Source organism: Schistocerca nitens, chromosome 4, assembly GCF_023898315.1.
Source record: "Schistocerca nitens isolate TAMUIC-IGC-003100 chromosome 4, iqSchNite1.1, whole genome shotgun sequence".
In the NCBI taxonomy this organism is placed as follows: Eukaryota; Metazoa; Arthropoda; class Insecta; order Orthoptera; family Acrididae; genus Schistocerca; species Schistocerca nitens.
In genome coordinates, this window is record NC_064617.1 from 333,404,102 (window position 1) to 333,430,203 (window position 26,102).

The 26,102-nt window shown below is 41.8% G+C and overlaps 1 protein-coding gene across 7 annotated transcripts in view; it reads left to right on the forward strand.

The window, feature by feature from the left end:
- Nucleotides 1–26,102, forward strand: part of LOC126252941 (glycoprotein-N-acetylgalactosamine 3-beta-galactosyltransferase 1-like) — a 508,856-nt gene that overhangs the window by 440,305 nt on the left and 42,449 nt on the right. For 6 of the 7 annotated variants that reach the window (XM_049953946.1, XM_049953944.1, XM_049953947.1 and 3 more), the window contains exon 4: nucleotides 6,610–6,719. In XM_049953946.1, the coding sequence (XP_049809903.1) occupies nucleotides 6,610–6,719 (110 nt within the window). The remainder of the gene's footprint in view (nucleotides 1–6,609; nucleotides 6,720–26,102) is intronic. The other variant, XM_049953950.1, reaches the window with a different exon arrangement.

A 26,102-nucleotide genomic window follows, 5' to 3' on the forward strand; every position in this document is an offset into this window, starting at 1 on the left:
CTGAGGAGCTACTTGGTAGAGAAGTAGCGGCTCTGGTCTGGTAAACTGACTTACGGCTGGGAGAGCAATGTGCTGACCATATGCCCCTCCATATCTGCATCCAGTGATGCCTGTGGGTTGAGGATGACACAGTGGATGGTCGGTACCATTGGGCCTTCATGGCCTGTTTGGGCAGAGTTAGGTTAAGTTATAAATGTTAGTTTGCCTTTCTTCAACCTATCTTCTAAGACACAGTGTGAAAGTGAGCACCAGTTCGGGCATTTTATTTGCCTTTAATCATAATAAATTTGTTATCTTCTGCTATTATTTGAGTTCACTAAATTCCACCTTCTGCAGGTAATAATAAATTTTCATTGCATGTGAGATTATGAATGTCTGACTTGAGCATTGACTAAGCTCACACTGAAATTAAAGGTTTTATATGAATTCACATTTTACATGTGCACAGTCCAGTCACATTAATGTGACTGCCAAATATACTTGACATCAATGTGCAACACCACTCACAGATGGTGGGAGGCGACACTAGCAGTGGAGGGAAGGAGGGAATATAAAGCATGTCCGCAGAAGGGGGGGGGGGAGCACTCAGAAAACAGTGCTGTCACTGCTGCAATGCAGAAATAGAGCAATTTATTTGATGCCCTAAAGGTCATGATCATTGGCTATCAGGCCAATGGTGTAGGCATTTCCAAAATGGCCAAGTCTGTAAACTGTTTGCATGTCACTGTTGTTTAAGTGTACCACGCATGGCAACATGATGATCCAAATCCGCTGCCGAGGCACTTGTGGTACACCACAGGCCATAGGTGATAGGGGTGAATGGCAACTGCTGAGATGTGTACAGGTGAATAGACATGCAACTGTTGAGCAACTGACTGGAAATGAATCAAGGGGATACCAACATTGTTTCCTCAATAACCGTTCAGTAAACATTACTGCATATGGGCCTCCATAGCAGGTGCCTGGTTCATGCTCCCATGATGACTGTTGGTCATTGGGGATGAAGGCTGGAATTTGTGCGCTTATACCACAACCGGATGTCCACCGAGTGCTGACAGATGGCCTTTTCAGATGAATCATGTTTTATGATCCATTGGATAAATGGCCCTCCAGTAATCATCATAAAAGTCCAAGCCAAACGAGGGAGCATTATGGCCTTGGGACTGTTTTTGTGGCATTCCATGGGTTACCTCGTCATTCTGGAAGGCACAATGGATCAACACAAGTATGTTTTTATCCTTGGATACCATGTCCACCATATAAGCAATTGTTTTTCCTCAGCACAAAGGCATCTATCAGCAGGAGAACACAATGTGTCACACAGTTCACAGAGTACACATGGGATTCAAAGAGCACCAGGACGAATTTACTATACTCTGATGTAAGCCCAGTCAAGAATCTGTGGGACCACCTTGTTCGGGCTGTCTCCGCCATATATCATCAATCGAAAACTGTAGTGCAACTGGCCATGGCACTGAAGTCGGCTTGGCTCCATAACTCTGTTGGTACCCTCCAGAATCTCATTGACTGTCTTCCTGTCGACACTGCATAAGGTGTTATTCAGGCTTTTGATAGTTGGTCACATTAATGAACTGGCCCTTTTGTGTTATCATTTTTGTTAACTAGCTCCTCCGTGGTTAAGCATAGAATGTAGTATTCTGACATTCTCCGTGGCACTCCATGAGGTATTACTAGCCACATACAGCACTTGCTGTGATGGAGGGGTATCTGCTGACGAACTCTATCCACTGCTCACTGCCCAAGGAGTACCTAAAACAAAAATAAAATACAAAACAAATATTTGAAATTACACAGGCTATTATCTACATCAGGGCTTCACAACATACATGCTCGTGGAGCAAGCTGTGAGCAGCAAGGCGCGAGCACGGAGCAGCGTGAGCACGCTACCCCCACTACCGGACCAGAGCGGAGACTGGGGAGAGTCATGTGGGGTACACAACAGCTGCCGCCAGTCGACGTAAATCCGCGGCCACCTGCAGGGATATCACTCACGAATTATTACTGCGACAAATAAAACAAATAAAGGAGAATGTAGACGTGCCACATAATTTTACTAGCTTAGTGTATGCCTCTACCATCTGTAGACACTGAAACTAAAGAATTCCACGAAAATCCTATATTTTCAACACTTTCTTCAACGCCACTTAAAATATCACCTCCCGTTGTAGTGTTCTTCATGGCTACTACATCGAGGAGCTCCTCCCTCACCTGAAGATCTCTATTAACACCCCTAATAAATATGGCAAGCTGCGCTGTTCCAGTGATATCAACACTTTCGCCCAGAGCTAGAGAATACGCCATAAAATCTTTACAGATATTTGCAAGCTGGCTCTGGACGTCGTCTGCCATGTCCTGTATGCGACGCATAATGGTCATGTTAGATAATGGCACAATCCAAAATTGTTCAACTTGAGATGGACACAAATGCTCCGCTGCAACTACCAAACATTCTTTTATTAAATCGCCATCAGTTAAGGGGCGCAGGGATTTTGCTAAAAGCAAAGCAATTTTGCAACCCACTCTGGGAGCTGCCTCAGTTGATTTTTCTTCATCGTCTAGATCTTCTTCGGATAGCTGCCTTTTAAGTTTAATAACTTCCTGTGCACGATCGGGTCAATCACATTTTCCACGTCCGTAGTCTTTTGCGTGGTACGACAAATAATGTCGCTGCAAATTAAATTTTGTAAAAGAATTCAGTGTTTTGTGACATACTAAACATTTTGCAACACCATCTTTTTCTGTAAACAGATAAAATTCCTCCCAATGGGGGTTGAACTGCGAAAGCATGGTTGGGGTTACACAACGGCAACTTCACATGATTCTTAAGCAGCGAAGTGACTGTTAAGAGCTGATCGTAGTACTTTAAACGTTACACAGTCGGCGCGAATTCAATTGGCACGCTGCGGCCCTATTCAAACGTGCGCACGCATTTCCCCTCCCTCCCTACTCCGCGACCTTGCAGCTGCTCGCGAGCACGTGCCTGAGCAGACGCGAGTACTCGCGCTCAAAACCGGCCAGTTGTTAAGCCCTGATCTACATACAAATATTTTTTTATTTTGAAACTATAACAATACTGCTTGTGTACATGGTGTACATGCTTGCTCATTTATAGAAGACAAGGGTACAGAAAATTTTGCAACTCTAACCTTTGTGATCAAATTTTGGAATTTAATTCACCAAGTTCCATTCCTTCACAGGTGCAGGATCAGTATTACTTCACATGCTCTTACATTTTTCTGGAATCCATACATATCTTCTTCAAGGTCAGCTTCTACCAGTTTTTCCATTCTTTTGCAAATAATTTGCGTCAATATTTTGCAACCAGGGCTTATTCAAGTGATTGATTGGTAGTATTCACACCTGTCAATACCTGTCTTCCTTGAAATTAGAATCAATTTTTCTTGAAGTCTGAAGGTATTTACCCTGTCTCCTATATCTTGTTCACTAAGTGGAATAGTTTTGTCATGGCTGGCTCTCCCAAACTGAGTAATTCTAAGGGAAAGTCATCTAATTGAGGGACCCTGCTTCCACTTAGATTTTTCAGGACCCTGTCAAATTATTATTGTAGTATTATATCACCCCCCTCTCATCTTCACTTATTTCCTCTTCTCTTTCTATAATATTGTTCTCAAGTTTGTTTTCCTTGTATTGATGCTCCACATTTTCTCTCAGTCTTTTAGCTATTCGTCCTTTACTTAGTACTGGCTTACCGTCTGAGCGGTTGATATTTGTACAGCTCCTTCTCTTTTCTTCATTTTGCACTTTCTGTCAATTTCACTTTTGAAAAGTGTGTATTTCCCTTTGCCTGATTCATTTGCTGCATGTTATATATTCTCCTTTTGTCAGTTAAATTCAGTAATCTCCTGTGTTATCTGAGGATTTCTGCTAGGCCTTTGTCTTTTTTGCCTATGTGATTCTCTGTTGCATTCACTATTTCATCTCCCAGAGTTACCCCTTCACCCTCTACTGTGTTGCTTTCCCCAGTTCCAGCCAGTCACTCCTAATTCTGCCTCCGAAATTCTCAGCATCTGCTGGTTTCTTAATTTCTCCGGGTCTCGTCTCCTTAAATTTCTACATTTTTGTAATTTCTTTAGTTTCAATCTGCAACTCATTACCAATAAATTAATGTCACAGTCCTTATTTGCCCTTCAAGGTATATAACAATTTCAATTGAGGCTTTGAAGTATTTATTCTTCTGCTATAAAATCATTATAAAACCTTCCACTGTACCTAGGCCTTTGCCCTGTATACAGATTTCTGTCATGATTCTGAAACCACGTGTTACCAGTGATTAAATTATGCTCTGCAGAAAATTCTACCTCACAGTTTCCTGTTTTAGTCCCTTCCCCCATATCATTTTCTCTTGATATTTTTCCTTCTCTTCAGTTTTCCAATCTCGAGTTCAAGTCCCTTATCACAATTAAGTTTTCCTCTCCTTTAACTGTCTAAATAACTTCTCTCATCTCATCATACAGTTTTTAAGTCTCTTCTTCAACTGCAGAGCTAGCAGGCATATTAACTTGTGTTGCTGTGGTGGATGTTGGCTTCGTGTCTGTGTAGACCACTATAGTGTTATCACTATACTGTTCGTAGTAGCTTACCTGTATTCCTATTGTCTTATTCATTATTAATCCCATTCTTGCATTTTGTGTTGATAACCCTGTACTGACCTAACCAGAAGATTTTTTCTTCCTGAAACAAAACTTCACTAATTCTTTGTATATCCATCTTCAGTTTACCCATTTCTCTTTTTAATTTCTGTGACTTACCTACCCAATTAAGGGATCTAGGTTGCCGTACTTTGACTTATATATCGTCAGTCTGTTTTTCTTTCATCAGATGAAGATATCTTTCTGAGTGGTCCACACCTGGAGATTCAAATGGTAGACTAGTTTAACTCTGCAGTATTTTACTCAGGAGGACATTGTTATCATTAAGCCCGACATAGAGCTGCATGCCAATGGGAAAAAGAAAATAACAGCTGTAATTCCAACTTGGTTTCAGCCGTTCACAGTACCAGCACAGCAGACCATGTTGGCTAATTTTACAAGGACATCATCCAGACTGTTGCCCCTGCAACTGCTGGAAAGACTGCTGCTATGGATATTGTTCAGACACAAAAGCCACCTCACCTCATCAAACTCCATGGTTCATGGGGGAATTTTCCTGAATATTGATTGTGAAATACCATGTTATCTATTATGCAATGAAAATGAATCAGTTGCACAAATGGTGCCTGGGTGAAAACTTGCTTTACTGGCGTGTCTTGGTGGTAAGAAGTACAGTGGGTGGTGGTTCGACGTCAGGACAAGGCCAATGGTTGACCACTCGAGAGACCTGGTTGTGACAACTTGCGGTAGATGTCTGTCAGATGCCCAAAGGGATCTGTAAAACAATATGACAATATTTAAAATTTGTTGTCCACAAAGTACAACTGTTGGTATATTGATAGCACAAGTGGGTGGCAGCGTTCCACTGTGAAATGTGTGGGTCAGCACTTTGTGCACAGTTGGGCAGCATGCTGACTCAGTTACATGAGGCTGGTGACATCACCTGCGGTAGTGGGCAGACATGTCCATGCCAAGCAAGGATGTTCTCAGCTTCCCAGAGAAGACAGCCAGGGTTCCCATGGCCCTGTCATAGATGTCTGTTGGCCCTGCTAGTAGTATGTGAAGCTGTGCAGAGAGTGACATGGCCACTAATCAGGAGGGAGAGACTGGTACTATCAGAGTATGCCACAGAATGGTGGTGGGTGGCAGCAATGGCACACCCTCATGAGGACAGATAACAAGCTACTACCAGATCCTGCTAGTTAGGCCTTCAGAAGGCCTGCAGGTGGTGACGGCTACAGCTTCCACGAGTCTTGACTTGGTAGATGACAGTGCAGCTCACAATGACCAAGTTCCTCCAGAGAGGTCTTCCTGCTCCATGGAAGGCTGAAGGCAGCTAGCAGAAGATCAACTGACTTAGGCCTCCTCCCTTGACAGGATAGCTGCAGACTGAATGAACAGTGCTCCTTCAAAACAGAAGTAGTATTTATGCAGGGCCGTCTCATGTGCCCTGGCATGATGAGGTGGCAGTAACATCCTTCATCCTGGTTTTCCTGTTTGGTCAGTTCTCTTGGTCACTTTAAGATTTCATTTGGGCAGTACGCTCTTTCTGCCATGTCAATAAACTGAATAGTTACTCTTGCATCCGACTTGAGCTATGTTGCGGCACTTTGCACATGCACCATTACGTTGATGTCCCTCTGCTGCCATGATGTCATTTTGCTACATTGCTGGACCTGGAGCTCAGCTTGCTCAGGATGATGCAATAGCTTTGATGTTCACTGCTTCTCCATCAGTGGTCCTTTCTCATTCACATTTGAACTGGCTGTTGACCCATTCTGCTTTGCCTCTGACATTGTCAGGGAAGAATTTGAAGTTTTCTGGCTGCACAATACTACTCTGCTGTGCAACATGTTGTTTGATTGTGTGTTTTTTTCCTGCTGTACAGCTAGCCAGATTAATATAATTCCAAATCAGAATGTTTTTACAAAAAATGAAAAATATTATATCAGGGTAATGATAGATGTTATTTTTTTAGCAGGCCGATGTACTCTCATGACCCACATCATCACAGTGATTTGGACAATATCCAAGGACCAGACATTGGCTCATTTGGTGTCCACAGCCACGAAGAAGAGTTTCACAAAGGTCAGTCTATCAACTGAGAGCGTGTCTGCACACAGTTTTGGCTCTTGAAATATGTCAAAAGTCTTGTTTGTGTATTTGAATTGTAACTGCCCTTATGGAAAGTATATAATTTTATGACTTTTGAGTGCAAGTTCACCTGACAAAGCAGTTGCAGTTTTTCTTCTCTGTACGCTAGAGGCTCAATGTAACAGTGTCTCTAACAACTGTGGGATTTTTATGTGGGTTGAATTCAAACCATTATAGACTAAGTTTTAATTTGCTTTTTGCAGTTTGTAGTGCAGATGGTACTGTATTTCTGTTTTGAAAAAAAATTAATCAATCTTGCATAGCACGTCTTCTGAGTTTTCTAGAACATTGTCTTTAGTTGGAGAGTGCAATACCAAAATGAGTTTCAGTGATGGTATTATAAATGTCCTATACATAGTTCACATTAGAATAAAACAGAGCTTTTTGTGAAACTTATCATCCACATATTGATGTGACTTTTTTCATGTTGACCAGCCTATTGCGCTACCATCTCTAACCTGTTGTGTGTCAAAACTGTGTCTTTCATTTACTGATTCCTTACAGCATTTTAATAGTGATTTATATTTGTAGAAACTTATTGCATAATTACAACTGTCAAAATCTTAAACATGGTTACGAATTAGCAACTGTCTAAATCCAAAGAGGCTGGGGGGGGAAAAAAAAACAGCCCACCAGTTACAAAACAAAGGTTTATTAGTGGTCGACATAGATTTTGATACTTATACCATCTTCTTCAGAATCAGTGGGCTCTAAAAATGTATATAAACAGTTACAAAAATTATTTTTACAAACATAACAAAATATTAATAGAAAAATAATTTTAAGCCAAGAGTACTCACTTGTTACATCACATGATGGTACATTAGATTAGCTGGAGACTAGTGGCTCTTGTCATATATAAAACTGATTAAAAAAAGAAAAACAAGAAGTATCCCGAGCCATGGCTTTAGATAGCAGCCAGATTACATTTAGCGTGCTTCAGAATGAAGATAGAGGCTCTTGTCAACATAAAATTACAACAGGAGCCACAGGATAAAATATTTGCACAAGTTAAGTTTGCTTCATGCCAGAAACAGAGGCCAACTGCTACATATACACAGGCTCAAGCGACCAGGAAAAATTGGTTTGCAGAGGGTGCTAAATACCTGCATGTAAGAGCTGCTCCTTGGTTTTGTTAAATAACAGCATTTTACATTAAAACTAGCTGTAGGAAATGCAAGATTTCATTTTGAGATCCATTGAAAGAATCCTAAGAATGTGTAATTCATCCAGACATGGAGTTACTTAGAAAATATATCCAGTTTGTGCTCACCAGCAACTGTGCAATGACTTGTTTGATTGCTGTCAGTCAATATACAAAGTCATCACTAAACAGAAGTATTCCTGATAAATACAGAGTCCATCATTCTTGAAACACAAGGTTCTTCCTTCAGATCTAATAAAAGGATGAGTAAGATAATACTGTATTATTATTATTATTATTATTATTATTATTATTATTATTATTGTTATTAATGAGTAAGAATCTAAGATTTATATCTGGAACAAAGGGGGATTCAATGGATGTAATGTATAACTGTTTTTTACGGACTATAAGATGCATTTGTTTCTCTGAAAAACTGCATCTAATTTTAAGTTGCATGTTATACTCGAAATTAATATAAAAATGTCTAGTGTTTGATTTAAAATTTTGGCCAGTATTAAAAATGACCATATATTTGATGCTTTGGGAACCTACCTCTTTCTGCCAACATTGAATTCAACAGCAGCCTGACAAACATGAGTTGCAGGGATTCACAAGCTTGCTAATACTGTCTCCCTCCTGCCCTGTAACCACAAATCCAGAACACTGTCCGGCCTATGATGTGTCACTGCAGTCTACGGTGCCAGTGAACTTGAACTGAAAGTGATTCGTGTTATCGGTAACAGTACAATATTATTATTAATAGGTAATTTCATAAAGGAAAAAAAGGATCCATATGGTGTGGGCTATAAATCGAAAGTAATAACATATGCAGAAGAACATGGTAACAGAGTTGCTGTGTGGCATTTCAGCCCCCCAACAAGAGTAAAAACCATTCCCGATTGGCAGGCTACCAAAGAAGAAATTGAAAAAAAAAAAAAAAGAGGAAGACTAAATGTGCAAATGGAGGACTGAATGCAAAATGATCAAAACTAGATGACGACGTATTAAAATGAATTCAAGGACACCGTCAACTGGAATTAATACAAAAATGATCCAAATACATGCTCATAAGCTAGCACTACAGTGGAACTGAACAGACTGTAAGGGTGGAGGTAATTGGTGCTATAGGCGTATGAAGCATCATGGACTTAAAACCAAAATATCTCAAAAAATACCACAAGAGTATGAATAGAAAATATTATCTTTCCATTACTTTATTATTCAGTGTTAAGAGAAAACCAGTGTGGAGCTAAGCAAAATAGCGAAAATGGACCAAATTCCTCTGACATTTGATGTACGAGGTAACAGAAATGCTGTCATGAAAGGTGTTAAAACTGTAACCAGAAAAACAAGTGGATGTGCAAAAATGCACTACACTGTCATCCTTTCGTGTTGTACTTATGGTGCTAAACTTAATTCAGTGATCAGTTTAAAGTACAAAAAATGCCAAAACCTTCTGAAATACCACCAAGTGCTATTGTTCACAAACATGACAAGGATGGATGGATGGATGGATGAGGCTGATATGGTATTATGGATTAACAGAGAGTGGGAGAGAAGGAAATGTGCTTTATTGAAGGACAGTTCTCTTCTTGTGCTAGATCAGTTTAGTAGTCATTTGAAAAAATCTGTGAAAGAGAAATTGTGACAGGAAAATACAGAGCTTGCTGTTACTCTGGGAAGACTTACTTCACAATTGCAACCTCTTGATGTCTCAGTAAATAACCATTTAAAGTGTATATGAGAGAGGAATGGGACAAATAGTTTATGGATGTAACCCAACATGAATTCATGTTGAGGGAAGTCTTAAAACGGCCTACAATCAAGCAAGTGTGTCCATGGATAAAACAGTCATGGTTTTGAGTGAGAGAACACATTATTGTGCTCTCAATGGAAGTGAGGACCATCTTATATATGAAGAGGACAATGATGATGAAGAGGATAAAGAAGAAGAAGAAGAAGAAGATGAAGTAGTAGTTCAGTTTTATAAACTAAGAATTTTTTTCTGGCTTTGCAATTTAATAACAAAAATGGTAAAAATGTTGTTTTTTTAAAAAATAGCTTAAAAATTAAGGTGTATCTTATAGTCCATGACATCATATAGTCCGTGAAATTTGGCAATATCAGTGCAAGCAGAGTGTAAGTACGAAGTCTTTACTGCTATTCGACAAACAGTGTAATCTACAACACAAACTCAGAACTCCATGCCTCAGAACATTGCAGATGAGATCTCAACACACAGTTCATATGGATAGAATTACCATTTTCTAATGTATACTTGTAATTGATTATAATCTCTTGTGTAACTCACTCACTTGACATGTGCATTTCTGTCTTTATCATAAGACAACACTATAAGAATCAGTTGTTATGAAATGGTCATAAGTCCATAAAACTAGAGTCTAAGAAATTCAGAGAAAGATGTTTTATTCTTAAATTACAAAATATGAGAGGTCCTAGAATATTAATCCACTAGTGTGGACATTAAATGTACACCCTTAAATCATCAATATTTATTTTCATGTTCTTACAGTCTGTTTTATTTTGTCTTGGACTCGTGAAAATTTTGAACCAAATTAAAATAAATAATAGGACAGTGATAACATATTGAGATAATGTATTAAGAAACAGAAATTACAAACTATATTACAGTGCAAACATTGCTATATCTGCAAGCTTCATATATTTTCATCATCTTCAACTGTTGTAGATCAGATGAATAAATCAACATGAAAGTTTTTGTGCTCCTTGGAGATGTACTATTCAATTTTCTTTTACATTGTTTAACTTAAGCTCGTTTATAGGGCAATTCTCTACATGTGCCGAAGTTGTCGGAGGCTGAGGTTTTGTTAGGGGTTTTAAAAGTGTGAACAAGTTTCAAGTCAATCCATCAGTGAATGGTCTGGTTACTATTACCCCTGGGTTGTGACTGCCATACTCAAACATACTGTAATGGTACACATTGAGGTTGACTTTCTGTGACCTATCTTTTCTCACTGTTTCTGTAGTCTGGGTATAGCGTTTAACAAAGATGTGGCCACCAGTCGTTAAAATTTTTAATAATGTTATTTTCCTCAAATTAGCTGACAATGAATGTGTTCTTTTTATTCGAAGAGTCAGAAATAAGTTCACTATATTCTTTGACCATGTAAGGTTGGTTGGTTTGTGGGATTAAAGGGACCAGACTGCGATGGTCGTCGGTCCCTGACCATGTAAGCTCTGCCAGTTTGTGATAACTTTCTTTTTACTCCTCCAAACATCCTATCGCGTGATAGGAAAGAATGCCCCTTGGTAGGAAGGTATTGAAATATTTTTTCAAAGATCTCAAGTCCTTCTAAAGCTGTTAGGAATTGGTCCAATTTATTGGTATGGTGCCAGTGTTAAAGTCATAAATACAGAAAGTAAAGAACAAGGGTTGCCACAGGTAAAGTGCTTCCTGAATTGGAATGCAGGTAAGTGGTATAGTCTGCATAAAATCCATCCATGTACAGCCTCTATATTTGTAGAGAAATTTTTGGTATTGTGAATATAAACCTTTCGCTCAGCAACAATCGTTCTTTTAGCTGAATCGCAAACAGAACTGGTTTTCAGTTTTGTTTTGAGTTCCTTACAGTAACCACAAACATCTTTTTGAGGTCAACTGTAACTGTAGTTAAAATTCTCAAGAAATTTTTTTCAATAAAACCCATAATTTACATCAACATCGGGGTACCTCTCTAAACATTGGGAATGCATGATCTTTACGGTCCAACCTGCCTTCAAATATGTAATGTCTCTATTTGCATAGTGAGGAACGTTTACTTCAAACGATTCTGTTGTTCCTTTATTTTATCAATCATATTTCCTTTTATAGTTCTGATTCTGCTTTCCATGCTCTTACATGTTTTTTGTACTGAAGTATTTCAAAAACCAGCATGTCTCCTAATCTTCAAATCCTCCTGCCACTCTTCAGCCCAAGAATACTAATAAATACTTTTTACTTAACAAAATTCTCTTTCCCTGAAACTGAACATGATATGTGAAGTCCTTCTCACTGCTTCTCAGAAATATCTTCCCATGGGCATGTGCGAGTAGTTGCCATAACTTCCAAAATCCCTGTGGATATTCGTCTTTGATCCCAAGTTCCTTAGATATTACCAGGATCCGGACTCTATCAATCCCATCAGTGGCATCAAAAGAGCAGTGTTTACAGCTACAATAAAAGAAATTGGCATTTAAAATAAACAGAGGAAACATCTACATCTACTTCTACATCTACATCCGTACTCTGCAAAACACTGTGAGGAGCATGGCAGAGGGTACATCCCATTGTACCACTTATTAAGAGCTTCTTCCCATCCCAGTCAAATATGAAACATGGAAAGAAGGATTGTTTGGATGCCTCTGTGCATGCAGTAATTATTCTAATCTCATCCTCACGATCTGTATGTGTGCAGTACATAGGGGTTGTAGTATATTCCTAGAATCATAATTTAAAGCCGGTTCTTGAAACTTGGTTAATAGTCTTTCTCAGGATAGTTTACGTCTATCTTCAAGAGTCTTCCAATTCAATTCCTTCAGTATCTCTGTGACACTGTCCCACAGATCAAACAAATGTGTGACCATTCATTCTGCCCTTCTCTGTATATGTTCAGTGTCCCCTGTCTTATTTGATGCGGGTCCCACATGCTTGAGCAATATTCTAGAACTGGTAGCACGAGTGATTTGTAAACAATCTCCTTTGTAGATTAATTGCACTTCCCCAGTGTTCTACCAATAAACCGAAGTCTACCACTTGCTTTACCCACAACTGTGTTAGGTGATCATTCCATTTCGTGTCCCTACAAAGTGTTACACCCAGGCATTTGTATGAGTTGACTGGTTCCAACAGTGACTTGTTGATATTATAGTCATAGGACACTACATTCTTTCATTTTTTGAAGTACACAATTTTATGTTCCTGAACATTTAAAGCAAGTTGCCAATCTTTGTACTACTCTGAAATCTTACCAAGATATGACCGAATATTTATGTAGCTTTTTTCAGACAGTACTTCATCATAGATAACTGCATCATCTGCAAAAAGTCTGAGGTTGCTGTAAGTATTGTCTGCAATGTCATCGATATACAACATGAGCACCAAGGGTCCCAACACACTTCCATGGGGCACACAAGAAGTTATTTGTACATCTGATGATGACTCTGCATCCAAGATAATATGCTGCATCCTCCCTACCAAAAAGTCCTCAAACCAGTCATAAATTTCACTTGATACCCCATATGACCTTCTTTTGACAATAATCCTAGGTGTGGTACTGAGACATATGCTTCTTCGGAAATCAAGAAATGCTGCATCTGCCTGACTGCCTTGACCCAAAGCTTTCAGTACATCAAGTGAGAAAGTGCTATTTGAGTTTCACATGATCATTGTTTTTGGAATACATGCTGGTTAGCATTGAGTAAGTAATTCTGTTCAACATACCTCATTATGTTTGAGCTCAGAATATATGATTCTACAACAAATTGATGTCAAGAATATGGGACAGTTGTTTTGTGAATCACTTCAGCTACCCTTCTTGTAGATGTGTCTGATTTGTGGTTTTCTTTTCCCCAAGAACTGGGCATGGTGTTTTGTTCATAGGCTTAATGTATTACTATACAGGGTGAGTCAAAAAGGACTTCTCAGGTTTAAAGTGATATAGAAATTTATTGAGATAACTTGCAGAATTGGTAGATGTGTAATTTTGTAGTAAACAACCTTAAGTTTGAGTCACAGAGTGCATCAGTACCCCATTCCACCACCAGTAGTGCCAGTGTAGTGCACAGTTAAAATGGCTAATTTCACTGGTGTGGAGTATGCCTGCTGTGTTTTTTAATTTCATGAAATGAACTCTTCAACAATTGTTCAGTGTAAATTTCCCACTGAGTGTGCTTGGGAATCTTTTAGCAGACCTACTATTTATTCTTGGCAGAAGAACTTTATTGAGATGGGTTGTTCACTGTGACACTATAAATCACAAGGTCGTCCACATGTTGATGATTATGTTGGACGGGACAGGGAGAACTTTGCCCACAGTCCACAAAAATCAACACAACATGTGTCTTACTAGACTGTCCTTCCACAAAAAACTGTTTGACAAGAACCGCGGAGATATTCACACTTGAAAACATACAGATTAACAATGGCATGTCGCATTAGTGATGCAGATAAGGTTGCTTCTGGGGAATTCTGTGCAGAAATGTTGCATCAGAAAAGAAGAGGAGCAGAGAAAGTGAAAAGACTGGTGGATGTACTGGTAGAGAGCCATGAACAATGAGGATGAGGGGACATGAATTTGGAGGAGGTTATAGGAAAGGGATGCAGAAACTGTTAGGTAGAGCAGAGCATATGCGGACAATAGGTTACTGTAGGTTGAGGCCGGGATGATTTTGGGAGAGGAGAACATTTGGTAAGGATAACACCCATATGTGCACTTCAGGAAAGCTGGTGGTGGAGGGGAGGATCCATATGGTCTAGGTTGTGAAGCAGCCATTGGAATCGAGCATGTTATGATAAGCTGAATGTTGTGCCACTGAGTGGTCCATTTTGATCCTGGCTACAGTTTGGCAGTGGCCATTCATTCTGGTGGACAGCTTGTTGGTAGCCATACCAGTATGAAATGCTGAGCAGTGATTGCAGCAGAGCTGGTATATGACACAGGTGCTTTCACAGATGGCCCAGCCTCTGAAGGACTAGTACAAACATCAAAAAAAGTTTTACATCACCTCGGTTGTGAGAATTCCGGAACCTGTACAGAAAATTGCAATAAAGATCAGCATAAACATCATTTCTGCCCTGTTTATTGCTCATAAAAATCACACATTGCATGTTGTATCACCATACAGCGAGACCTTCAGAGGTGGTGGTCCAGATTGCTGTAAACACCGGTAACCCTAATACCAGTAGCACGTCCTCTCGCATTGATGCATGCTTGTATTCATCATGGCATACTATCCACAAGTTCATCAAGGCACTGTTGGTCCAGATTGTCCCACTCCTCAATGGCGATTCGGCATAGATCCCTCAGAGTGGTTGGTGGGTCATATTGTCCGTAAACAGCCCTTTTCAATCTATCCCAAGCATGTTCGATAGGGTTCATGTCTGGAGAACATGCTGCTCACTCTAGTCGAGCGATGTCGTAATCCTGAAGGAAGTTATTCACAAGATGTGCACAATTGGGATGTGAATTGTCATCCATGAAGATGAATACCTTGCCAATATGCTGCCAATATGGTTGCACTATTGGTCTGAGGATTGCATCCACGTATCATACAGCCATTATGGCCCCTTCCATGAGCGCCAGTGGTAGACGTCGGCCCCACATAATGCCACCCCAAAACAGCAGAGAACCTCTACCTTGCTGCAAACACTGGACCAGTGTCTGAGGCATTCAGCCTGATTGGGTTGCCTCCAAACACATCTCCGACGATTATCTGGTTGAAGGCATATGTGACACTCATCGGTGAAGAGAATGTGGTGCCAGTCCTGAGCGGTCCATTTGGCATGTTGTTGGGCCCATCTGTACCGCTCTGCATGGTGTCATGGTTGCAAAGATTGACCTCGCTGTGGACGTCAGGAGTGAAGTTGCACATCATACAGCCTGTTGCGCACAGTTTGTGTCGTGACACGATGTACTGTGGCTGCATGAAAAGCATTATTCAATATGGTGGCGTTGCTGTAAGGGTTCCTCCAAGCCATAATCCATAGGTAGCGGTCATCCCCTGCAGTAATAGACCTGGGCGGCCTGAGCGAGGTATGCCATCGACTGTTCCTGTCTCTCTGTATCTCCTCCATGTCTGAACAATATTGCTTTGGTTCACTCTGTGACGCCTGGACACTTCCTTGTTGAGAGCCCTTCCTGACACAAAGTAACATTGTGGAGGCGATCGAACCATGGTATTGACTGTCTAGGCATGGTTAACTACAGACAACATGAGCCGTGTACCTCCTTCCTGGTGGAACTGATCGGCTGTTGGATCCCCTCCTTCTAATAGGCACTGCTCATGCATGATTGTTTACATCTTTGGATGGGTTTAGTGACATCTCAGAACAGATTGTGTATGTGATACAGTATCCACAGTCAATGTTTTGGGAACCGGGGTGATGCAAAACCTTTTTTTGATGTGTGTTTGTGTATATGCCTGTGACAGGACTGGAATAGGAAGTGCTGGGTGGGTGGATTGGGCAGGTCTTGCACCTGGGTCTTCCACAGAGAAATGATCCCTGTGGCAAGGAGTTGGGATTGGGAACGGTATAGGGATGAAGTAGGATGTTGTGTAGTTTGCGTGGTCAACAGAACACCTTTTAGGAAGGATAGGAAGGATCTTGGGTTGGCTGTCCCTCACTTTAGGGCTTGGTGATAGATGGTCAAACCCCTGATGCAGGATGTGGGTTTCAGTTGGTCCAATGTAGGATGGTATTGTGTAACGAAGTGGGCACTTCTTTGTAGTTAGTTCTTCGGAATGGTGGGAGGATTGGAATTGTGTGGGGATATGGTACAGGAAATCTGTTTGCACACGAGGTTTGGAGGCTAGTGCCTGCCTGTGAAGGCCTTTGAGAGACCATCAGCACACTGAGCAAGAGAGTACTTGTCACTGCAGATGCACCTTGTCCACATGTCCAGGCTGTATGGGAGGAATTTTTTGGTGTGGAAGGGATGGCAGCTGCCGAAATGCAGGTCCTGTTGGTGGCTATAGACAGATTTGTGGAAGGAGAAGGTCAACATCCAGGAAGGTGGCATGTTGATTTGAGGAGCAATGAGTGAAGTGGATGCAAGAGAAGGTGCAGTTGTGTGGGAATGAGAATAATGTATCATGGCCCTGCGACCAGGTCATGAAGATATTTTCAATGAATCTGAACAAGAGAAGGGGGTTTGGGTTTTTGGGGGCCAGAAGGTTTTCTCTAGATGGCCCATAAACAGGTTGGCACACTAGAGAGCCATGAGGGTGCCCATGGCTGTGCCATGGACTTGTTTGCATAATTTTCCTTCAAAGGAGTCGCAGTTGTGTGTTAGAATAAAGTTATTCAAGTGCATGGGGAATGACATAGTGGGTTTTGTAGTCTGATGGTTGTTCAGAGAAGTAGTTTTCAGTAGGGAAGCAACATCAACAGTGATGATTAGTGATACAGGAGGTAGAGGATGGTGGAGAGTCAGTGAAGGAACTGGTTGGTACCTTTGATGTGGGAGGCTAGATTTCAGGCAGTTGGTTGGAGATGTTGATTCAAGAGGGCCAAAATTCATTTAGTGGGCGCACAATAATCAGCTAAAAGGGAATCTGGGATTGTTGGGTTTGTGGAACATGGAGAAGGGAGGTGTGCAGACTGTCATAGGGGTGAGGAGGAAAAAGGATTCAGGAGAGAGGTTCTGGGAAGGGTGTAAGGCTTTAAGTGGGGATTGGAGGTTATGTTGAACTTCTGGGATGCGATCACTGTGGCAGAGTTTACAGTTGGAAGAATCAAACAATTGGCAGATGATTTCTGCCAGGTAGTCACTATGATTCATAATGACAGTGATGGAACCTTCATCTGCAGGTAGGGTGATGAGGTCAGGATCTGTTTTGAGGCTGTTTGCACCTATAGTTTCTTCTGCTGAAAGGTTGTTAGTTGTTGTCCTGAGGGAGGGACTTGGGGCAGGAAGTTGAGGCCAAGTTGTGACAAGGGGCAGTTAAGTGGGAAGGGGAACAATCACAGTTGGATAGTGATTATGAACTGGGAGAGGCAGGGTTCAATGTTGGGATTAGCTTGGAGGGGTTGGTGACAAAGAAGTATTTCCGTTGCAGAAATTGGGAGAAGAAGAAAAGGTTTTTGTCAAATATGAAATGGCTAAATGTGGGTGTAGGGCTGAAGATGATGCATTTGGATAGGACTGAAACATTGGTGGGGGTGAGGATTTTGGTGGAAAGGTTAACAACAGTGTTCTGGCTTTATTGTAGCTTTGGATTTAGTGAAGTGTTGGTGGGCAGTTTTGAGGGATGTGGCAAGTCGAAGAGGTCAGCTAGGCAAAGTCTGGATGCTATAAGGAGTTGAGGAGGAGGACCACTGTGGGCAGGACTGGGGTCAGATAGTGGTGCTCCAAGGCAGCAATTGGATGTCAGCAGGCTGGATAGCTGAAGGAGGTGGTGTCTGGAATTCTCTTTGAGGTTGTGGAGTGCAAGGTATTCAATTTCAGAGATGTGATGTGTGTAGTAGGAATTGCACAGCACAGTAGCAGTATCTTGTGGAGGAAGCAGAGGCATTCAGGGATGCCTGGATCATGGAGATGTGTTTCTGCGGTACCAGGTTTGTGAGGGACACAGACTTGTGGAATCTGAAAAGGTGAAGGCCATTGTCAAAGGAAGGGTAGGAACCAGAGAAGGAAATTTTATGGTTAGGCTGTTGATGGGATTCCATGATGTAGGCAGCATTTAAGGAACTCGATGTGAGACTGGGTTTTAGTCAGGGAAAGGGTACTTTTCTGAACTGGTGCAGAAAGATGGCGCAGGGGTCTGTTGTGGCAGGGATGGCATTGGGTAAACGGCAAATGAAGTACAAAATTCCAAACGAAGAGGTATTTGGCTGTGAGGGTAGCTGGATAATGGAAAAGATGCATAAAAGTACATACAGATATGCACAATATGTGAAAATACACACAAACATGCACAAATAGATAAAAAATGGATGAGGTATGGAAATATGTGGATGTTGGGATAAGGGAAGAGGGGGGGGGGGAAGAGGGGGGAGGGGACTGGTTTGGCCGGGCTTCTGAAGTTCGTGTGGCACGGGTAGGTGTGGAAAATAACATGTGAAAATACACATGGGTGAGGGAGGAAATTATGATCAGTAGGGGAGGGGGGGGGGGGACTTTGTAGACACAGTAACCATGGCTGTGACTAATTGCTTTGGGGATTAAGAAGCTGCTTCATCTATATTTAATCTCTTTATTATAAGATCATAACTGGGGTGCATGGCACTGCAAACCACATCCTCAAGTGACGTACACAACAATGAATAATGAATCCTAAAATACCCACTAATATGAAAAATTTTTAAGCAGATTTTAAAAATGTGTTAAATAGCGAAAATGTACTCATGTAATTAAGTCATAAGAGCTAACTAGCTCAGAACATGGAATGCATCATTCATTTTCTGACCAAACTAATAAACAACATGAATGAATCAAAATCAGTGGGACATAGGGAACCAAGTCCAAAATGGTCAGTGGAGCCTACACAAATTACATCATAGAAATTCTATGGTAACATGAAGATACATAAAAAACCATACAAAGACCTGGTGAGTGGCTAGTTTAAAGATCAGAGGGGGAACTTACAGCGAAGTGACACAGTAGCACAGAAAGCTGGGCATTGTATGTCAACCAAGTGGCTTGTTAACAGAAAAGGAGATATAAATAAAATAAACACATATCACAACTCCAGTCTAAGCGCATTCCAAGAACATGGGATGTAACCATGCATTGTGAAATACTGACACCATGAAAGTAAACAACCGGTCCATGGAGGGCTCATGCAAGCGCAAATGATGCGCTGGTGGAACCTAAAAGTCTGTGATCTTTCGGAAGTGCGTGAATAATCAGTTACAGTAGATCATCAATTATCCGAACTCATTGGGGGAGATGGGTGTTTGGAAAACCGGTTTATTCAGACAATCACACTTTATCCTTATGTTTGCCAGTTTATCAATAAAAACTACATATATGTATAATAACATGTATCTATTTTATTTTTAGAAGGACAAGTACAGTTGGAATTTATGTAGGACAGCCTAGGAAACAAAAAATGTTGAGTAAATATATATCTAATAAACACTTGAAAATCCATGATTCTGGTTTATCGAAGCAAGCGTACTTGATTACGTGTAGGTAAGTCACGCACTTGTTTCAGGCAGATATCTGATACTAGTCACTTTTGTCCTGAGCTTCAGACCATTGCAAGACAGTTCTAACAAGGGAACCTCCCCATCGCACCCCCCTCAGATTTAGTTATAATTTGGCACAGTGGATAGGCCTTGAAAAACTGAACGCAGATCAATCGAGAAAACAGGAAGAAGTTGTGTGGAACTATGAAAAAATAAGCAAAATATACAAACTGAGTAGTCCATCGGCAACATAGGCAATATAAAGGAGGCTGTAAGCACACGAGCGCCGTGGTCCCGTGGTCAGCGTGAGCAGCTGCGGAGCGAGAGGTCCTTGGTTCAAGTCTTCCCTCGACCGAAAAGTTTACTTTCTTTATTTTTGCAAAGTTATGATCTGTCCGTTCGTTCATTGACGTCTCTGTTCACTGTAACAAGTTTAGTGTCTGTGTTTTGCGACCGCACCGCAAAACCGTGCGATTAGTAGACGAATGGACGTGCCTCTTGAATGGGAACCGAAAACATTTGATCCAGTAAAACACGTCTTATATATTCCATACGACACTGGTGACGGCATGTGCGTCACATGACAGAAATATGTTGTCGACCCACCTAACTTGCACACTTGGCGAATGGGTAAAAAGATTCTTCTACCTTGCCTGATTTAGGTTTTCTTGTGGATGTGATAATCACTCCCAAAAACGTGATGAAAACATAAGAGTGTGTCACATAAACTGCAACAAATGAATGCAACAGTTTCACAGTCGCACAGTTTCCTCTGTGCTCTCTCAAAACATATGTTTTTAACGTTTTCAAATTTTTCCGTGTGTAGACCGTCAAATCCTGTTTATGTCCAAGGAAATCTGAACATGTCCTGGAATTTTGGAGAGCGAAGTTGATTATGTTTGAGTGCCTGAACTCTGATAATTGTCTGAAAATAAAAATTTTCACTCGATGGAAGACTTGAACCAAGGACCTCTCGTTCCGCAGCTGCTCACGCTAACCACGGGACCACGGCACTCTTAAGCTCGCATTATTCTAAAAGCTGCTTATCTCGCACATGGACTACTCAGTTTGTATATTTTGATTATTTTTCATAGCTACACATAACTTCTTCCTGTTTTCTCAATTGATCTGTTTTCAGTTTTTTAAGGCCTATCCACTGTGCCAACTTATAACTAAATCTGAGTGGGGTGCGATGGGGAGGTTCCCTTGTAAGATGTGAATGCTTCAGAAATAGTCAGCACATTTTCATCTTCATTTTCTGGACTATTGGTTTATGAAATGCTGGTGGTGTCAGCTTTATTAGTGACGAGATTTGCAATTTCGCTCTGTTGCATGATTTGGTGTCCTGGATCTGCATTGTCAGCACTCGTCCATTCTTGAACGTCTTCTTAATCACAATCATGGCAATTGAGTTCTCTTAGCATTTGAGCATTTTGAACATAACATTTTGGTTGTCATTCTCAATTACACTTTGAGAACTTTCTGCCATACCAAAAATTTTATTACAGGTGTTTTTGAAATTGTTCCTTTTCACTATCCCATGCTGCTCCGATACATAGGACGCATCTTTCACATCAATATTTTTATGGCTTCAGACATTTTTCTCCCTACTCTTCTCTTTATAATAATTATATGGTTATAATAGAGGGAAACACTCCACGTAGGAAAAATACATCCAAAAACAAAGATGATGTGACTTACCAAATGAAAGTGCTGGCAGGTCGACAGACACACAAACAAACACAAACATACACACAAAATTCAAGCTTTCGCAACAAACTGTTGCCTCATCAGGAGGTCTGTATATGTGTGGATGGATATGTGTGTGTGTGCGCGAGTGTATACCCGTCCTTTTTTCCCCCTAAGGTAAGTCTTTCCGCTCCCGGGATTGGAATGACTCCTTACCCTCTCCCTTAAAACCCACATCCATTCGTCTTTCCCCTCCTTCCCTCTTTCCTGATGAGGCAACAGTTTGTTGCGAAAGCTTGAATTTTGTGTGTATGTTTGTGTTTGTTTGTGTGTCTGTCGACCTGCCAGCACTTTCATTTGGTAAGTCACATCATCTTTGTTTTTGGATGTACTTTATAATAATTACTTACACAACAGTTCTTTTTTGTAATGCTGTTTGAAAGTACCATTAATACTTTGATTCATGGGGCTATAATAATGGGGTTACATTAGATGGAAAAATACCACTTTTATGAAGGCATCCTTTTTGTCTCAGATACATCACATAATAGATAAATTGATGCATTGTCAAGGAGCAGTAATGTTTTTGCCCATTGGCCATTCTTTAACTGATGAGCTTTTGTACGTCCAGGTGCTCTTCTGCGAGTTGTAAACTAAGAAGAAACACTATGAGGTAGTTATCAGGATGAGATGGAAATTGGTAGAGGTGCTGTACGTGTACAGACAAACAAATGATTACAGTCACAGAAAAATTGGATGATTTATTCAAGAGAAAGGGCTTCACAAATTGAGCAAGTCGGTAATGCTTTGGTCCACCTGTGGCCTTATGCAAGCAGTTATCATGGTATTGATTTGCTAGAATTGGTGGATGTCTTCCTGAGTGATAGTGTGATAAATTCTGTCCAGTTGGCATGTAAGAGAGTTAAAATCATGAGCTGGTTGGAGTGCCATGCCCATAGTACTCCAAATGTTCTCCATTGGGGAGAGATACGGTGACCTTGCTGGCCAAGGTAAGGTTTGGCAATCACAAAGGCAAATAGTAGAAACTCTTGCTGTGTGTGGGCAGGCATTATCATGCTGAAAAGTATTCCCAGGATAGCTTGCCATGGAGGGAACAAAACTAGGCGTAAATATCAGCAATGTACTGCTATGCTAAGGGTGCTGCAGGCGACAACATAAGGGTTCCTGCTATGAAATGAAATGACACCCCAGACCATTACCCTCAGCTGTCAGGCCATATGGCAGGTGACAATCAGGTTGGTCTCCCACTGCTTCCCGTAGAGTCTCCACACACATCTTCACTGGTCATCAGAGCTCGGTTTGAGGCGGGCCTCATCACTGAAGATAAACATACTCCATTCAATGAGCTTTCAGGTCGAAGACATGCCTGGAGGTGCCCCAGACAGCAGTGGGATACTAACATGATTGTCACCCGTCACCCACCATATGGCCCGACAACCAGGAGTGAGGGTCTGGGATGCCATATCATTTCATAGCAGGGCCCCTTGGGTTGTGCAACTTACACAGATATTATGTGTACAGAAGATACAAAACTGATGAAGAGTTTACATAGGAAAATATTACCATAATTGCATAAACTTTTATGTGGAGATACATATAACAAGCAATGAGAAATTGTTTGCTATATATACACTCCTGGAAATGGAAAAAAGAACACATTGACACCGGTGTGTCAGACCCACCATACTTGCTCCGGACACTGCGAGAGGGCTGTACAAGCAATGATCACACGCACGGCACAGCGGACACACCAGGAACCGCGGTGTTGGCCGTCGAATGGCGCTAGCTGCGCACCATTTGTGCACCGCCGCCGTCAGTGTCAGCCAGTTTGCCGTGGCATACGGAGCTCCATCGCAGTCTTTAACACTGGTAGCATGCCGCGACAGCGTGGACGTGAACCGTATGTGCAGTTGACGGACTTTGAGCGAGGGCGTATAGTGGGCATGCGGGAGGCCGGGTGGACGTACCGCCGAATTGCTCAACACGTGGGGCGTGAGATCTCCACAGTACATCGATGTTGTCGCCAGTGGTCGGCGGAAGGTGCACGTGCCCGTCGACCTGGGACCGGACCGCAGCGACGCACGGATGCACGCCAAGACCGTAGGATCCTACGCAGTGCCGTAGGGGACCGCACCGCCACTTCCCAGCAAATTAGGGACACTGTTGCTCCTGGGGTATCGGCGAGGACCATTCGCAACCGTCTCCATGAAGCTGGGCTACGGTCCCGCACACCGTTAGGCCGTCTTCCGCTCACGCCCCAACATCGTGCAGCCCGCCTCCAGTGGTGTCGCGACAGGCGTGAATGGAGGGACGAATGGAGACGTGTCGTCTTCAGCGATGAGAGTCGCTTCTGCCTTGGTGCCAATGATGGTCGTATGCGTGTTTGGCGCCGTGCAGGTGAGCGCCACAATCAGGACTGCATACGACCGAGGCACACAGGGCCAACACCCGGCATCATGGTGTGGGGAGCGATCTCCTACACTGGCCGTACACCACTGGTGATCGTCGAGGGGACACTGAATAGTGCACGGTACATCCAAACCGTCATCGAACCCATCGTTCTACCATTCCTAGACCGGCAAGGGAACTTGCTGTTCCAACAGGACAATGCACGTCCGCATGTATCGCGTGCCACCCAACGTGCTCTAGAAGGTGTAAGTCAACTACCCTGGCCAGCAAGATCTCCGGATCTGTCCCCCATTGAGCATGTTTGGGACTGGATGAAGCGTCGTCTCACGCGGTCTGCACGTCCAGCACGAACGCTGGTCCAACTGAGGCGCCAGGTGGAAATGGCATGGCAAGCCGTTCCACAGGACTACATCCAGCATCTCTATGATCGTCTCCATGGGAGAATAGCAGCCTGCATTGCTGCGAAAGGTGGATATACACTGTACTAGTGCCGACATTGTGCATGCTCTGTTGGCTGTGTCTATGTGCCTGTGGTTCTGTCAGTGTGATCATGTGATGTATCTGACCCCAGGAATGTGTCAATAAAGTTTCCCCTTCCTGGGACAATGAATTCACGGTGTTCTTATTTCAATTTCCAGGAGTGTATCTCCACATAAAAACTTTGTTTGCCCCTTTTCCTATAGTTAATGTAATTGTTGTAATAATTCCCTATGTAAACACTGTGTCATTTTTGTATTATTATGTACAAACAATATCTCTAAGTCGCACATCATCTTTATTTGTGTTTGTGACATTCAGTCCCCCCCATGAACCATGGACCTTGCCGTTGGTGGGGAGGCTTGCGTGCCTCAGTGATACAGATGGCCGTACCGTAGATGCAACCACAACGGAGGGGTATCTGTTGAGAGGCCAGACAAATATGTGGTTCCTGAAGAAGGGCAGCAGCCTTTTCAGTAGTTACAGGGGCAACAGTCTGGATGATTGACTGATCTGGCCTTGTAACATTAACCAAAATGGCCTTGCTGTGCTGGTACTGCGAACGGCTGAAAGCAAGGGGAAACTACAGCCGTAATTTTTCCCGAGGACATGCAGCTTTACTGTATGATTAAATGATGATGGCGTCCTCTTGGGTAAAATATTCCGGAGGTAAAATAGTCCCCCATTCGGATCTCCGGGCGGGGACTACTCAAGAGGACGTCGTTATCAGGAGAAAGAAAATTGACGTTCTACGGATCGGAGTGTGGAATGTCAGATCCCTTAATCGGGCAGATAGATTAGAAAATCTAAAAAGGGAAATGGATAGGTTAAAGTTAGATATAGTGGGAATTAGTGAAGTTCGGTGGCAGAAGGAACAAGACTTTTGGTCAGGTGATTACAGGGTTATAAATACAAAATCAAATAGGGGTAATGCAGGAGTAGGTTTAATAATGAATAAAAAAATAGGATTGCGGGTAAGCTACTACAAACAGCATAGTGAACGCATTATTGTGGCCAAGATAGACACAAAGCCCATGCCTACTACAGTAGTACAAGTTTATATGCCAACTAGCTCTGCAGATGATGAAGAAATTGATGAAATGCATGACGAGATAAAAGAAATTATTCAGGTAGTGAAGGGAGACGAAAATTTAATAGTCATGGGTGACTGGAATTCGTCAGTAGGAAAAGGCAGAGAGGGAAACATAGTAGGTGAATATGGATTGGGGGTAAGAAATGAAAGAGGAAGCCGCCTGGTAGAATTTTGCACAGAGCATAACTTAATCATAGCTAACACTTGGTTCAGGAATCATAAAAGAAGGTTGTATACCTGGAAGAATCCTGGAGATACTAAAAGGTATCAGATAGATTATATAATGGTAAGACAGAGATTTAGGAACCAGGTTTTAAATTGTAAGACATTTCCAGGGGCAGATGTGGATTCTGACCACAATCTATTGGTTATGAACTGCAGATTGAAACTGAAGAAACTGCAAAAAGGTGAGAATTTAAGGAGATGGGACCTGGATAAACTGAAAGAACCAGAAGTTGTAGAGTTTCAGGGAGAGCATAAGGGAACAATTGACAGGAATGAGGGAAAAAAATACAGTAGAAGAAGAATGGGTAGCTTTGAGGGATGAAATAGTGAAGGCAGCAGACGATCAAGTAGGTAAAAAGACGAGGGCTAATAGAAATCCTTGGA